The sequence below is a fragment of the Gouania willdenowi genome, chromosome 16, assembly GCF_900634775.1.
Source record: "Gouania willdenowi chromosome 16, fGouWil2.1, whole genome shotgun sequence".
Lineage (NCBI taxonomy): Eukaryota > Metazoa > Chordata > Actinopteri > Blenniiformes > Gobiesocidae > Gouania > Gouania willdenowi.
Window position 1 is genome coordinate 15,265,410 of NC_041059.1, and position 16,942 is coordinate 15,282,351.

The 16,942-nt window shown below is 37.8% G+C and overlaps 1 protein-coding gene across 3 annotated transcripts in view; it reads right to left on the reverse strand.

Moving 5' to 3' along the window:
• Positions 1-2,052: 2,052 nt before the first annotated feature.
• Positions 2,053-16,942, reverse strand: part of galnt1 (UDP-N-acetyl-alpha-D-galactosamine:polypeptide N-acetylgalactosaminyltransferase 1) — a 41,811-nt gene continuing 26,921 nt past the window's right edge. For 2 of the 3 annotated variants that reach the window (XM_028470746.1, XM_028470745.1), the window contains exons 4-13: positions 14,091-14,257; positions 12,482-12,609; positions 12,301-12,380; positions 11,151-11,321; positions 8,661-8,778; positions 8,203-8,383; positions 5,398-5,537; positions 5,201-5,299; positions 4,926-5,060; positions 3,694-3,840 (exon numbers count right to left, since the gene is read on the reverse strand). In XM_028470746.1, the coding sequence (XP_028326547.1) occupies positions 3,694-3,840; positions 4,926-5,060; positions 5,201-5,299; positions 5,398-5,537; positions 8,203-8,383; positions 8,661-8,778; positions 11,151-11,321; positions 12,301-12,380; positions 12,482-12,609; positions 14,091-14,257 (1,366 nt within the window). Of the gene's footprint in view, positions 3,841-4,925; positions 5,061-5,200; positions 5,300-5,397; positions 5,538-8,202; positions 8,384-8,660; positions 8,779-11,150; positions 11,322-12,300; positions 12,381-12,481; positions 12,610-14,090; positions 14,258-16,942 lie in introns of all 3 variants that reach the window. The other variant, XM_028470747.1, reaches the window with a different exon arrangement.

Sequence of the window (16,942 nt, forward strand, 5' to 3'; positions counted from 1 at the left end):
GTTGAAAAAGTCGAAATTGGTTGAAAAAGTAGAAAAAAAGTTTAAATCAGTTGTAAAAAGTTGAGATAGGTTGAAATCAGTTGAAAAAAGTTGGAATCGGTTGAAAAAGTTGGAATCGGTTGAAAAAGTTGAAATTGTTTGAAAAAGTTGAAATCGGTTGAAAAAGTAGAAAAAAAGTTGAAATCAGTTGTAAAAAGTAAAGATAGGTTGAAATCGGTTGAAAAAGTAGAAAACAGTTGAAATAGGTTTAAAAAGTTGATATCGGTTGAAAAAAGTTGGAATTGGTTGAAAAAGTAGAAAAAAGTTGAAATCGGTTGAAAAAGTAGAAAAAAAGTTTAAATCAGTTGTAAAAAGTTGAGATAGGTTGAAATCAGTTGAAAAAAGTTGAAATTGTTTGAAAAAGTTGAAATTGTTTGAAAAAAGTTGAAATCGGTTGAAAAAGTAGAAAAAAAGTTGAAATCAGTTGTAAAAAGTAAAGATAGGTTGAAATCGGTTGAAAAAGTAGAAAACAGTTGAAATAGGTTTAAAAAGTTGATATCGGTTGAAAAAAGTTGGAATTGGTTGAAAAAGTAGAAAAAAGTTGAAATCGGTTGAAAAAGTAGAAAAAAAGTTTAAATCAGTTGTAAAAAGTTGAGATAGGTTGAAATCAGTTGAAAAAAGTTGAAATTGTTTGAAAAAGTTGAAATCGGTTGAAAAAGTAGAAAAAAAGTTGAAATCAGTTGTAAAAAGTAAAGATAGGTTGAAAAAGTAGAAAACAGTTGAAATAGGTTTAAAAAGTTGATATCGGTTGAAAAAGAAGAAACAAGTTGAAATCGGTTGAAAAAGTTGAAAATAGTTGAAAAAAGTTGAAATCGGTTAAAAAAGTTGAAATCAGAGCAGGCTCCGATCACACTGAGCTAAACCTGCTCATAGAAATGTATAATTATATAAAAAAAGATGATTGTAGCAACATTTTAAGCTATAAATTATGGCTGTAGCTGCAGAATTAAAGATTGATCAGCAGTATTACTAAAAGTAAATCAGCAACAGCTGATACACTCTAGCAAGCCTAATTCCGTTATCAATTTTTGTCGACAATGTCGACTAATTCTTGCACCCTTAGTATCAAATATGAAGCAGTTTGAAGTTTGTGTATGACAGTTATAGCGGATTTTCTAGTATGGTGCGCTAATTGGTGCCAGTCCAGAACGCAAAGCATGATGGATAATTTTCACAATGATTCTTGTTTAGGGCTGAACAGTCGTCATGTATATCAAATATGAGGCTGTTTGAACTTTGTATATTAGTTATATGCATTTTTCTATTATGGCGTGCCATAGTTGCCAACAGTGAACATGACCGTAAATGCCTCCAGTCAAAAAGACAAAGCAGCTTAGACAAATGTCATTTGTGAGAAATTTGAGGCTGATTGAACCTTGTGTGTCAGAGTTATGGGTTTTTTGAAATTGTGGCGTGCTTCAGAAATTAGCATTGCAACTTTGCGGCAGCGCCACGACCAAACCGTTAGAGATACGAAAAATCTTTTGATGATCTTTAATCTTCAGTGGGTCCTAAGTGTTCAGGACTAGTTTAAAGCGAATCGAATGACGCACATCAGACTAGTTTGCGCAAATGCATTACGCCATTTTTGACTTTTGACTCAAGATGGCCGACTTCCTGTTTGGTTTTGGTCACGGTTATAATGTAGCTTTTTGCTCATCTTGGGGTCAAGAATACATGTCGGACAAACCTACTGGTTTTGCGGTTCCATCGCATTGTTGGCGTCTATAATGTGCATTGTGCTTGCATTTTTTACCAATTTTTTTCATTGCGCCAAATTCTAAACATTTTCAACAGGCCTGAGGTGCGTGCAAATTTTGGTGAGACTTTGGGCATTCTTGGGGGGCCAAATTAGCGATCAATGGTGCATTTAAAATAATACAAGCAATTACAAAAGGATGCTTCCCTGATTCGACGTGTGTCTTATGTTTGTGAGGACTGGAGTAAAACAAACAGCAGTAACCACTTCTTCTACATGGCTCTGTAAACGTTTCACTTTTATTTTTATACATTTGGATCAGCTCAGTGTGGAAGCCTGGTCACGTCTGTTACTTTTCACCCCAGAACTGAACAATAGACGCACTCCCTCACACTCACCCACACTCACTTCGTCAGCAGTCACTCACTCAACAATTTAAAAAAAAAAAAAAAAAAACAAGAAACGTGTTATGTGACTGACTCCAACCTTGATAAACTAATGATGTGTTGCATGTGTAAACGATTCTAATGAAATGAAACTGAAACGTTGATGAAACAACTGAAAGCAGCGAGCATGATACAAACTAAAGAGTGTGAGCAGGAAGTGTGTGGTTTGAAATTAAGAGGACTGACTGTTAAGCTGCCACGCTCCTTTATGTAGACAGGAAGTCTCATAGAGACGCCTTGTCTTCTTTTCTAACACAGATATGAGGAAGTGAAATGCTGCAGGTGATTAGGATATGTGCTCTTTGAACCCACAGAACACTTTGAATCCGTCCATCAACGACTCCTATTGTTGCACCCGATCCCACCTCGGATGAGTTTATGCAGATAGCACATTATTGTATCACCTGGAGGTGTCGGACTGATGTTATAACATCTGGCAGGTGAGGACTGAGTATGCGACATATTCCCACATAGACGTGCACATCCACATCCACACACTCCACTGGAGGAAAGAAGCCCTTGGAGTGTAAATCTTAAAGAGGTCACTGAGAGGAAGATATGACTCAACAGATTAGAGCATCAAATGAGGGCAGCCTGTATCTGTGTATGTGTGTGTGTGATGGTTGAGCATCAGTTATGTGTGTGTGACAGTGTTAGCTCTAAGTTAAACATCTTTAAAGACAACAGTAACAGACTGACAAGCCATGTAAAAACTGGACATAGAAATCTCAAAGTATCACAAACGTCACATTTCTACATCTCTAGATCTCTGCTGATGGCAGACGTCAGGAGTTTTCTCTTTTTCCTTCCCGCCTATGTGCGGTTCCTGGGACATGTCCTTGTTTCTGGTGAAGGCTCCAATCTGTAAAGATGAAATGCTCAGGAGGAACAACAGAGGGAGACAAAGCCTACTGTCAGACTGTAGGAGGGGCTTTAACAAACACACACACACACACATACACACACACTCACACGCAGCCTTCTTCAAAAATCTGATAAAAAACAAAACAAAAAACATTTAAGTTAAAAAACACAAGGAATTCAGTCACTTTCTCAACACACACTCACACAGGTGCACTCACATTCACCCAGATTAAGTGCACACTCTGTAAAGAAGCAGTCAGTAAACGTTACATGATGAGTTGAGGGGCGGGCTCGTCTTACCGCACAGGAAGCGTCTCTGTGGTTCAAATCTTAAAAAAAAAAACAGAAAAAAAAAAAAACAACAAATGTAACAACAGCCATTGTCTCTCAGAGGGAGTCTTTCTTTCCACTTCGTCTTGTTCAGAGGAGGCTGAATCACACTCCTCCTCTTCCTTATCCTCTTGGCGCTGGTAGAGGTAGTACCGTCCTATTTGTCCTGTTCATCCTCTCGCTGCCAAATCCCTCTGTGGGAAGTCCCTCCTTATACCGTTGCCCAAAGTGAAGAAACAAACACGTCCTTTCCCCTGATTGCTCGTGCTTGGGCCGCTGTGTGTGTGTGTTTGTTTATGAATGCGTGGTGTGTGGTCAGAAGACCTCCGGTAGTGTGACGTTGCGGAGCAGCCACTGTTGGAAGCGCGTGTGTGTGCAGTCTCTGACGCTGGGCACCTGGCTGTCCTCCTCACTGGCTTTGTCCAGACACTGGTTGCTGTTGACGTGGATCAGCGTCAGCTTCTGCACAGAGAGAACGGCTGTGAGAATTCTCAATTATACTCCAAACATCATCATTATTATATAAGGGTGTAACGATTCATCCGTTTGATCGATGAATCAATTTATATTCCTACGATTCAACAACATCAATCTGTGCTTGACAAGTTGTCCTTCTGGATGACAATAATTGATTCAAAATTGTTTTAAAAGGTAATCAATCGATTGTAACGATACAAGGAAATAAGTCATTGGATTTAAGCATGGCAGACTTTATATGGATGTGTTTTAAAAGTGCTTTTAATATTAAAGTCGTTACTGTCTATGACATCACGCGGTGTGTGCCAGCAGACAATAACAAAATGGAAAAGCAGGCGATCAAGAAATTGATCAATCCAGCTTCGGGGTCCAGTGTGTGGAAACACGTTGGCTTTAACACAGACGTAGATGTTCTAAAGGAATCGCTCACTGTGTCCACCGTCCACCACCACCAGGCCCTTCTGACAGCATTCACTGCAGCAGCAGCATAATTAATTTATAGACGATTCCCTTACAAGAAACATCAGGAATCTATGAAACCTCACAGGTATTTATTTCCGTCACACTGGTTGAATTATTATTTTGGCTAAAAAGTTACTGAATAGCTTTCAAGTCACTGAATCGTTTCAGATCGAATCGTTCAAAATGAACCAATATAACCAATATAACGTTACACCCTATTATTATAATAACTTCATTCAAAGTCGTTGTGGTTGAACTATTTTTCTCTTTTATTTTCTCAGTTTTCATTTCTTGACTGTGTGCAAAACAACCCAAAATACTCGACTCGTACTTCATCTACTTGTTTTATTACACAATTATAAACTTTTCTTTTATAATCAACTGTAACTTTGGGGAATGAAACAGTAAACTGAATCATATGGCGAGTGATGGATGGTAACAAACTCAATACTCATGGCACACTGACAAGATTACTTTTTAAAAGCACCATTTAAAATGTGCTGCTTCATTTAGCCTCAACATGAAAAATGCTTTAAAAAATGTCTACAGTTGTTGAATGTTATAAAACTGTTATAATTGTATAATAGTTTAGTGTTAGTTCCACTCACCACAGGGTCGTACTCCCACAACTGGTTTCCCTTAAGGTGATGGCACTTGAGCATCATGACTGGTCCGTTAAGCTTGGAAACGTCCAGACACAGATCGTCTGTTCTGATCTCTTTATTAGCCGTGTAGGAGAAAACCTGAATGTAAAACAAACAAATCACATCTAAAGCTAGTATTTACAGCTTTCCCATCTCACAGAAACATTCTGTGGCACATGATGTTTTGAAAGCAATTGTTTAAAATCAAGTTGTCCAGTCTTTTCTTTTACTTTTGTTACCTGATTGCCTCCCATGCCGTGGCAGTTAAAAATGCCAACTTTTTCATTCTCCTTGCGGGCCATGTTGTCCAGGCACTGGTTGGTCTCCACATTTCTGATCTGAGTCACAACAAATGCAGTGAGTAACGCCACTGACTGAAAGCACACCTACTAGTGTGTGTGTGTGTGTATGTGTGTGTGTGTGTGTGTGTGTGTACCTCTCCCAGGGAGTAATAGTGCCGAGGGATCTGTGAATCAGGGTAGACGTTTTCCAAGTACCAGCTGAAAGGTTTACATTGGAGCTTTTGTCTGAGGGCGCTCCGAGACGTGATGTCACCGTAGTCCACTTTGGTCACACCTGAACCCGTAAACACACACACACACACACACACACACACACACACACACACACACACACACACACACACACACACACACACACACGTTTGTGAGGAACATTTTTCCACACTGTAACACACTTGTTTGAATACAGCCAAAAACATCTCCACATTACTCATCAGTAGTATGTCACTCAAAATTCCTCAACTCTTTTCTTGAAGTGAATGAGAACATCAAAGTTCTGTAGCTGACCAAGCCCTTAGGCTACTTTCAGACTTTATGTCAGACCTGGACTAAAGTCCAACGGGTAGAGATAAGCTGATTATTTAAAAACTTTGTTTGGTTTTGTTTCTATTCACTCACAATAGCATTTTTTAAAGTGCTCCAAACTTACAGGCATTTATTCTACCTTTGAAGCCAGGCACAGAAAATGCTCAAGTTTTGTTTGACCGTTTACAGAAAGTAAAGGACTAGATGGCTCAAAATTGCCTGAAGCTTAATGGCTCTAAAACTGAAATTGTTGTATTTGGTAACTCATGTGATGTCACTGCTCTAGGCCCTTTGAGTATCTATTTCCACGACTCTGCTAGGAATCTTGGGGTTGTTTTGGACAGTTCATTTAAGTTTGACAGACAAATAAGTTCAGTCGTCAAAAATAGCTTTTTTCAGCTGCGTTTGCTTAGCAAAATCAAATCCTATTTGCCTCACGCCAACCTGGAACGTGTCATTCATGCTTTTATTACGTGTCGCTGAGATTATTGTAACTCTCTGTACTGTGGGCTCGATCAAACTTCCATCCGGCGTCTGCAGTTGGTTCAAAATGCAACGGCGCGTTTGCTCACGGGAACGAGGAAACGTGAGCACATAACTCCTGTGTTGGCCTCTCTGCACTGGCTTCCAGTCAGTTTTAGGATTCAGTTCAAGATACTGTTGATGGTTTTTAAATGTCTGAATGGGTTGGCTCCATCCTACCTTTCAGAGCTTTTGTTGTTTCGTGATCCAGGTCGAACACTGAGATCCTCCAATCAAATGACTCTGGTGGTGCCTATAGCTAAGCGCAAAACCAGAGGAGACCGGGCTTTTGCCGTAGCGGCTCAGAGGCTCTGGAACAGCCTTCCTCTGAATGTCAAAATGGCCCAGTCCATTCATGTTTTTAAGTCATTGTTGAAAACCCATCTTTTTGCTTTGGCTTTCAACACAAGTTGAGCAGATCCCATGTATTTTATTATTATTGTTTTATGCTGTATATCTTGTGACTGCTTTTACATTGTATTTTATAATGTTTGCTGTACAGCACTTTGGGCAGTTGTAGCTGTTTTGAAATGTGCTATATAAATAAAGTTGACATTGACATTGACATTATTTAACCAAAAAGTCATTGAGAAAAAGTTGGAAGCAGTATTTCAACTGATGACCCTCCAGTTACAAGCTTGCATCCTTAATCACTATATTATATATTATCTGAGTTTCTACACAAATCTGTATAAACCTGCCCCTCCTTACAGCTCCACATAAGTTATTTAACAGCTTTTTAAGATTTTTTTTTTAACTTTATTTGCTGTTTCCTGTCAGCGCTCCTATATTACTAGGCAGGAAATGAGTCATAGTGTTTACACCTAGCAGACTTTCTGGGGAATCAAACCCTGGTTCGTTAAAGTGAGCTACACAGGACTGGTGTGAATACTCCTTCGCTCCTTCATTTAGCATCAAACCACATTTATTTGATTTCTATTCATCCATTTTCCAACTCGCATGCTCCCTTTTAAGGGCTGCAGGAGTCTGCTTGTGCCTATCTCAAACTGTCTCTGGGTGCTAGGTACATCCAGTCCATCGCAGTTATTTGACTTCATAACCCAGAAATCTAACAAGGCAATGTTACCCTGTAGATATTGTGTAAAAAAAACTGCTGCTGTAGTGTTTTTATAACTCACTACCTTTAGGCAGAGGAAAGCTTTGTAGACTTGGTTTAATTGGGTGAATTATGCAACAACAAATCTACCAAAATACACCCAATAAACTTTTAAGAGCTCAGTCATCTTTCATTTTGAAATTAGAACAAACCACGAGAAAACTCCATAGTTACAACAACTGAAAGACGATGTTAATCTATATCCATGATTCAGTACTTATTTTACCGCAATAAATGATGTGTTTGCATCTACACTATAAACAAACAAGATATTAGGTACTGCCTTTTGAGAAGCCATTGTTTGTCTCTCTTATAACACAGCTATAACATGCCCTCTATAGCCATTTATCTGTGTTCTCTGTGTGCTTTCCTCCTCCAATGGAATACATGTGTCTATGATTTATTTCCCACCATAAGAATGTCCAATGTGTGTGTGCGTAAGGATTATATTCAAAAACACAGGGGAGAAGAATTTTCAAAACGAAAGTTTAAAAAACGATTTCTGAAAAGTTTAACAAGATGCCACGATTTGAAAATACTCTTCATTTACTAACTTCTGTCAGTGTGTGTGTGTGTGTGTGTGTGTGTGTGTGTTTGTGCAATTTAATAGATGCTTTGTAGCGTGAAATTACTCGACACCCTTCCGTCCTGCACTGTTGGGCCACCTCTGCAATATCACACTTCCAGTGATTTAATGGACAGATCCCGCCTGCCATAGAGATTAACGTCCACACATGAGCACTGACATGTATAACACACACACACACCAACCCACCGGGGGAAATGATGTAAAAGAAGTTTTTAAATTCATCCATCCAGACTTCAGCCAGCCGTCGGTTGTTTTTGTTGATGATTTGCCCCGTTCCTCCGGGAAACGTGTAGGGCGTCGCTTTTCTGAAAACGTGACCCACGTGAGAGCACGTAACGATCTCCAGCGTCCCGCCGCACTGCCATATCTGTGAAGAAAAAGTCTTTATTTTTCAAACCTTACAGAACAGACAGACTTTAAGTCCCTGTCACTCTGAACCTGAGGCAGATCGGTCCTGTTTGAGACGCAACAGCCTGAACGTGTGCCATTGAAAGACAGTCGGGATGACAGCTGAAAAACTGGTAGTCAAGTCAGCGGTGTAGTCAGAGAAACGTGTGTGTGAGTGTGTGAGTGTGTGAGTGGACTGTTTGCCAGTTCATGGAAGAACAGAGTCATGTCCATTGGTTGTGGGTGTGTTCACTCACTCTAAAAGAGATTTCCAGGTTCTCTCCACCCCAGATGTCCATGCCTGCGTCATATGTGCCGATCTCCTGAAAATAATCTCTGTCGATGGAGAACAAACCACCTGCCATAGTGGGAGTCCTGGAAGCAAACAGCAGAGGATAAATAATCACTCATCATCTCACGATTTTCACACTCTGTACCTTTTTCTGTGGTTTATCTCAACACAGAATATTTTCTTTTTGAGTCGGGCATTTAAAAAGAAACAATGTTTTTTTGTTTTCATTTAATACAAAATTTTGTAGGAAAAAAAATGAAGAATCTTTGTTTTCTTGACATTTTGGATGTGAGTGGAAATTACCCTAAAAAGCTGAGAAAGAACTACCGCATTAAAAAAATATATTTTTATGTTATTTCATACTTTATCAAATTTCATATTTAATAGTTTATCTTAATACATATACCAAAATAGTACATCAAATTAGGTTTTTATTGTAGTTTATTGTAGCACTCTGTTTGATGTTAAGTAAACAAAAAACATAATAATTACTTCACGGAATTTATATTTTTAATACTTTTTTTTTCAATTATGGTAATAATTAATGTAAGCTACAAAAACATTTTGGAGCAAAAATCTTCTATTGTTTTTAAATACGGTCAGGTGGGGAGTGATGATACTCTGTAGAACAATAGGCTGTTTAGTGCTTTCTAAAGAGTCATTATTGTACGTACTTAAAAAGCTGTCAATTACATTTGGTTTTCAGATATTTGTACATTTAGTTTTCAGTCATTTCACTAGAAAGCTTCATATTCTTTGACGCTTTAAATAGTGTTTATTTAGTTGTGCTGCTTCTATTCAACTTTAGTCTAAATTAAAGTACAAGTCACGTTATCAACACATCCCTTTGTTCTGTTCCTCCTGTGATGTGGTGCCAGAAAAACAAGTGTGTAGAAAAGTGAGCACCAAGCAGCAACTGAGGAGCTCCGACCAAAAATAAAAAAGGAATGTGCACCCCTGAATATGATAATACTTTATAATTGTATATTTATTTTGTTGTATACACAGTGGATTCTGTATTTATTTGCTTATAATTTATATCATACACTACAATACTGTATTATTACAAAACCAACTGCAGAGCTGTAAAAGGAGCTGCTTTGAAAGAATTTATCGTTGCGTAAAAACATTTCATGTCAATAAATGCTTGTATAATGAGAAATGTGTGCTTCCTATTTCATCATGGCATGTCAAAGCTTTCTAAACACTTTGAATTACACATAAATGCATCATAAACCAAACACCAGATATTTCCAGTAACTCTTTGATCTTCTTTGAAGCCATCTATTTTAAGACAAACTCAAATGATCAAATAAAACAAAACCTAAATAACAAACAAAGATCTGCAGCCTTATATACATTTGGTGCTGCTTGTTTATCCCTCTAATTGTGTGAAAGTAGAGGGAATGTAAGTGTAGATTTCAAAGGCATACGTGATTAGGGTGACACAAAAGCAGCTGTTTGCTATGAACAGACGGATAAAGTGTAACCTTTTAGTTTTTCATAATGAATACTGTAGATGCACATGTAGGAAGGACTGACATATGGCTTGAAATGTAGCAGCTTGGATTGTGTAATCATTTCTGAGTATAAAGTGTGCCTGATAAAGTTTTTAGGCCACTTGTTCCCTTTGGAAAAAAATTGCCAGAATGGGTTGTGATAAAAAAAAAAAAAAAAAAACTAACGTCAAGTGTTGTTGCATAAGATACATTATCAGTGTGACGTTGGAATCAGGAACGGAAGGAAGAGGAGATAGAGACAGCCAGACTTTTAGTTTCAAGGTCTGAAACTTTAGAAGCAGTGATTCAAATAATAAACCAGCTAAAAAAACATTGATAATAAACTGCATTTTGGCGACAAAAAACGTAGACTGCAAACCGTTGACATTGCCCCTATGAGATGACGTGTTATTAGTGCTGCATTAATAGCCTAGGAGGAGTTCTAGGACAAAGGAGTTGCGGAAAAAAAAAAAAGAATAATAAGAATTTCTACAAGAACAATGTATTTGTCAATTTTCAATTGACAAATACAAAAAACTGTTTAATTGTGGATGTTCATTAACTCCACAGAATTCAAGGAAAACCAATAAAAAATACATTTTTGGTTTAAAACTAAAGCTTGTCTAACACTTGTATACTTTGTACATTTTAAATCTTCTGAACAAAGAGAAGTGAGAGCGTAACACCACAGCAGATAAGTGATGAACTCTAAATGCATTGAAACCATTCCAGACGGTTTGAAATCACAGGTTTCTACGCAGGCAGCAAATGTGTGTTGTGAAAAATATCCTTGCCAGGCTTTAAACTCACAAACATAAATACAGTAAAGATGCCAGATGTAGAGTTACACATATTGCTTTGTAGTAGCTCACAGTTTCAGAAGGTTGGTGACCCTGCTTTAATGTGTAGAATGAGCTCAGCTTTGTTTGGGAGGTTGAAGGACAAGTTTCACCGACCTGACAGGCAGTGTACGGTCCCCTTTGCGTCGGTCCATTTCTCTCTGAGGAACAGGGTACCAGCGGAAATTCAGCTTCCAGTTAAAGCCTCCGTACGTCATGTCCGATCCAGCCATGTACTCAAATGTATCGTCACTGATAACGTCAATAATTGGGCACACAACAGTCCTCCTGCAACAAAGACATGCACACGTTGTTTAGAACACGCATAGACAACACACAAAGGGACAAATACAGGAGATGTGGTGGATTTCCATGACTTTTGCTGGTTTTAAATCAAATCAGCTGCTGACCTTGAGCGGTCTGGTACGGAAAAAAAACCAAATGTGTTGGAATCATGATTATAGTTCATGGTTGGGGTCAATTATAATTGTAATCACATAATTGATAGTTAATTACAATTATGGCATAATTATAATTGTAATTTTAAAAAAACTGTTGCTGTCGTAATCGTAATGAAATTGTAATAGAATTTAGATAATTGACTTTGTAATTGTAATTGCCAAAAAAATTATATTCAAAAAAATGTCAATTATTATTTAACGCTTACCTGGGGAACCATGTTACAGTTCTATATACAGCTATATACATATGTAGTTAACAATTGTTAAAATATGTTTCATATCAAGCTTTCCTACGTTTTATTTTAATTGATTAGGAAGTCTATCAAGGTAACCAATAGATAGGAAAGAAATTAGATGATATATTTCTGTTTTTAGTGTATTTTACAGCTGATTTAGGACCTGTTAGCATAAAAGATGCTAACAGAACGCTAGCACAAGAAGCTTAACTTTCATGAGGTTTATCATTTCAGACTCAGCAAGTGTGATTAATTGTAATTGAGTAATTAAGAACGTAATTGCAATTAACTTCCAGAGGATAAAAAAAATATTTAATTTGTAATTTAATGGTGATAAAAATAATGCTGGTAACTGTAATCGTAATTGAATTGTAAATGAACATGGGTAATTGAAAACGTAATTGTAACTGAAAAATGTTCTAATCAAGTGGTAGACTTTTCAATTGTGTATAGTGGTTTTTCAGGAAGTTCTAGAAATATATTCAACGATCTCATATTAGCGACACACAAAGATGAGCCTCCTGATAAAAATATATTTCTTATTACATGTGCATCGTCTGTGTGTCTTACTTGTCTTGTTTGATACGGGCAAGCAAAGGCTCCAGCCAACCTATGGTGCATTCACAGTGAGCGTCCAGAAAGGTGATGACCTAGCAATATGGAGAGAGAACACCAGAGCAATCTAGATGAGTGACAGTAGAGAAGCCTATAGAGCTGTGGGCATCACAACAAAGTAACAATGTGCTCACACCTGGCCAGTGGAGAGGGACGCTCCTTTGAGTCGAGCGCGAATGAGTCCTGATCGCTGCTCCATCCTAACAACTCGCACAGGGATTTCCAACCTTCTGACGTACTGCTCTAATGGTCTTTTCAGGAAATCTAAGACGTAAATACAACATAGGTCCTTCAATACACAGAGATGCAGAAATAATGTGCACACAAAAAAGCTGATCACAGAAAGCTTCAAGAACAAGTTTTAAGAACGGTTAAAGCGTGTCTTATCTCTTGAAGCTACCAGAGGCCGACAATAATGCTTATCTGCTTGCCTCTGGCAAGGTAAAGCAGTCTGGCAAGCTATTACTCCTAACTTGTCCAAAATGGCAAGTCCAGAAAATTATTTTATTTATAGCCCTGCTGGACCAGTGCTGCTGGGGGTGGAGGCGACCTGAGTCAAGAGCAGAGCGAGGCACGCTCCCACAAACCTTATCTTTTAAATTCGACATTTCTCTCCCCTTTTTTTGACCCCATATGGTAATTTATTATGTTTTTTTTTTACAGTTCTTTGCTCATAGATTATCACACAATCACCTTTTTAATTTATTGTAAAAAGAGATTTAAGAACAGTTTTATTAGTACCTTGAATTTGAGGGAAAATCAATGAGTTTTAATTGTTTTCATAAGTGTAAAATTGTTGATTATCTATCGTTGGAAAAAATCTCTCTCGTTACCAGCCAAAACAAAAACATTTACTTTACATCATAAGCAAAAATGTGAGGACAACAATAATAAATGGATTAGATTAGTTCATTTGATATTTAATAATTTCCTTGTCATTTCATAATACAGTATGTTACATAAGGTCTATGTGGACACCAAGATCTTTTGCCAATTCAAATTTCTTTATATTTAGCCAACATGTCAGGAAAACAACAAAAAAAATTTAATAATTAGTTGCTGCTTACAATATACTGTAGTTCAGGTGAGTGTGCAAACACGCACAAATGGAATACAATTAAATATTTCTATACTTTGACAGTTTTTGATGGTAAAACAAACACATCTTCCTTGTTGAGCTGCCTAGGCAAAATGATCAGACTGCACTCACACACGTTTTATTACCTAATGATCACTAAAGGGTTAAGATTTTCATCAGTGATGTATAGTTTGGTTATCTAATCAAAATATTAACTAAAGCCATGTATGGCTGTCCTGCATGACAAATGACCTTTTAAAGTTAATGTTGAGCCCTGTGACTCATCATTATTATGGGCGATCTTCACACCTGCAATAAACTTTTTACTCTCCACCAAATAAACACACCTCCAGACATAAAACATACATGCTGGGATCCTGCAGGGTGAGATGATACTGGTTGTGGAGGCTTGGGGGATTTTGTTTAATAACATAGTGTATCCTCGGGGCTGTTGAATTAAAGACCTAATCTCCCCCAAACAGGGATTATCAGTACAGAAACCGCCCATAAACGTGGCTGAATGTTGGGCACAATGACAAACAGGCGAGCAAACCCACCCACGCAAAATTGAGACAAATCATACAGTCACTCTAAAAATAGGCTAAGCCTCACACAAGAGGGAACTGAAGGGTTTATCTGATGTGTGTGTGTCAGACTGAGTGTATACCTCTCTCACTGGCATCATCCACCAGGACAATCTCCTCAAGCAGCGTGTGCGGCGAGCGGTCGATGACAGAGTGGACAGTTCGCAATAGTGTGCTCCATGCCTCATTGTGGAATACAATCACCACACTAGTGCGAGGAAGATTATCGGGGTATAACTTGTTCTTGCACCTGCAAAAATTAAACAAAATAAATTACAATATATATTGATAATGTTTAAATGGAAGGACAAACATCCCCCAACTTTTAAATCATGGGTAAATTATATTGTTCATTTCTTAAAATATGAGAAAATGCAAGAGGCAGTACCCAGAAATGTTACCATCTGGCAACCTTTTTAATTTATATAGAAAAAAAATGGAAGCTAAGGATACTGTAAATGAGAGCTGATAATCCCACCATTTTTCCTTATTTTGTTGTTTACTCAGGTTATGTGTATACATACATATACTGTATATAAGCATGTATGTGTACATATGAATAAACAATTTACATACCCTGGCAGAATTTAGGATTTTTTGGCCATTTTTCAGAGAATATGAAAGATAACGCAAAAAGGATTAGTGGTTGGATGAAGCCATTTATTGTTGAACAACTGTGTTTACTTCTTTTTAATCATAATGACAACAGAAACTCTCCAAAAAACCCTGATCAAAAGTTGACATACGCTGGTGATTTTGGCCTGATAACATACACACAAGTTGACACAAACAGGTTTGAATGGCTACTAATGATAACCATCCTCATCTGTGATCTGTTTGCTAGTAATCAGTGTGTGTGTATAAAAGGTCAGTGAGTTTCTGGGCTCCTTACAGACCCTTGTTCTTTTACCCAGTGCTACACTAACGGTTCTGGATCCTGAGTCATGGAGAAAGCAAAAAAAAATTGTCAAAGGATTTGTGGGAAAATGTAAACAGGAACGGGATATAAAAAGATATCCAAGGAATTGGGAATATAATAATAATAATAATAATAATGCATTTTATTTATAAAGCACTTTTCAGACAAAGAAAATGCAGCTCAAAGTGCTTTACATAGTAAAAAAAAAGGAACAAAACACCACCCACTCCCCAAAAAGACAAACATATACAAAAATGCACACAGGATCAAAATAAAGACATGATGATGCCAATCAGCAGTGTTCAAACTCTAATTAAAAAGTGGAAAATGAGGGATTCTGTTGAAACCAAACCACAGTCAGGTAGACCAACAAAAATTTCAGCCACAGCTGCCAGGAAAATCGTTCGGGATGTAAATAAAAACCCACAAATAACTTCAGCTGAAATACAGGACTCTCTAAAAATAAGTGGTGTGGCTGTTTCAAGATGCACAATAAGGAGGCACTTGAAGAAAAATGGGCTGCTTATCGAGTCGCCAGAAGAAAGCCATTACTACGCAAATGAAACAAAGCATCCCACTTCCAAGACGCCAAACAGCACTGAGATAAGCCTCAAAACGTCTGGAACAAAGTCATTTGGAGTGATGAGACCTTACCAAAGTTGAACTTTTTGACCACAACCATAAACGTTATGTTTGGAGAGGAGTCAACACGGCCTATGATGAAAGGTACACCATTCCTACTGTAAAACAGGTGGATCGCTAATGTTATGGGCATGTGTAAGCTACAAAGGCACAGGGAACTTGGTCAAAATTGATGGCAAGATGAATGCAGCATGTTATCAGAAAATACTGCAGGAACATTTGCACTCTTCAGCCCAGATGCTGTGCATGGGACGCACTTGGACATTCCAACATGACAACGATCGAAAACACAAGGCCTAGTCGACCTGTCATTGGTTACAGCAAAAAAAGTAAAGGTTCTGGATAGGCCATCTCAGTCTCCTGACGTCAATATCATTGAGCCACTCTGAGGAAATATCAAATGTGCAGTTCATGCAAGACAGCCCAAGAATTTACAGGAACTGGAGGATTTTTGCCAAAAAGAATGGGCAGATTTACCATGTGAGAAAATAAAGTTCCTCATCCACAACTACCACAAAAAACTTCAAGCTGTCATTGATGTTAAATGGGGCAATACACAGTATTAAGAACTGGGATATGTAAAGTTTTGATCAGGGTAATTTGTGTAGTTTCTGTTGTCATAATTTATTTTGTATATCTCATATACCTACTATAATTTGCCCTTTCATAGCATGTTTGAACTTCTGTTATTGATTCTAAAACATTGAGAGAATAGTTCTGCCGGAGCTTTGGGGTGGGGGTGGGATATGTTTCACTGTTCATAATTCAAACATCATTGATGTTCATGTTTTTGTTTGTATGTATAATTGTGAATGTACAACAAGAAGAGTGTGTGTATAATGTTTCAAACACAAAAACAAAAAAACTCTGAAGCAGAAAAATGCCCACTAGAAAAGACATCACCATCTAGACTGTGAGTGAAAAAGAGAGCTGCATTTTAACTGAGTCTACACAAGAGAGCTGAGAACAAGAGAGACATTGCTCCGACTAAAAAAACAGCATTAGACTGTTAGAAAACCACTGAGCTCATCAATTACGGCCTCCAGAAAAAGCACAACTTCATCAGCTTTAAATGAAGACAATCAAGGGCAAATAATAGGCATTGCATCTGAGTGTGCATCCTAATTTTAGACAAAGGAATACTCAGAAATAGAAAGGCAGTGAGATGGCAGTTGATACTGATTAGAGTATTAGTCATTACCAACGCAGTGTGGAGCACACTCAAACAGATGACAACCCACATGAGGAAACCATCCATCCATCCATCCATCCATCCATCCATCCATCCATCCATCATACTAAGACTTAAATTTCAGCTGCAAATCACAGAAGCGAGTGATGTGAAGAGCAGAGCTGTCAGCTGATCACCACCTG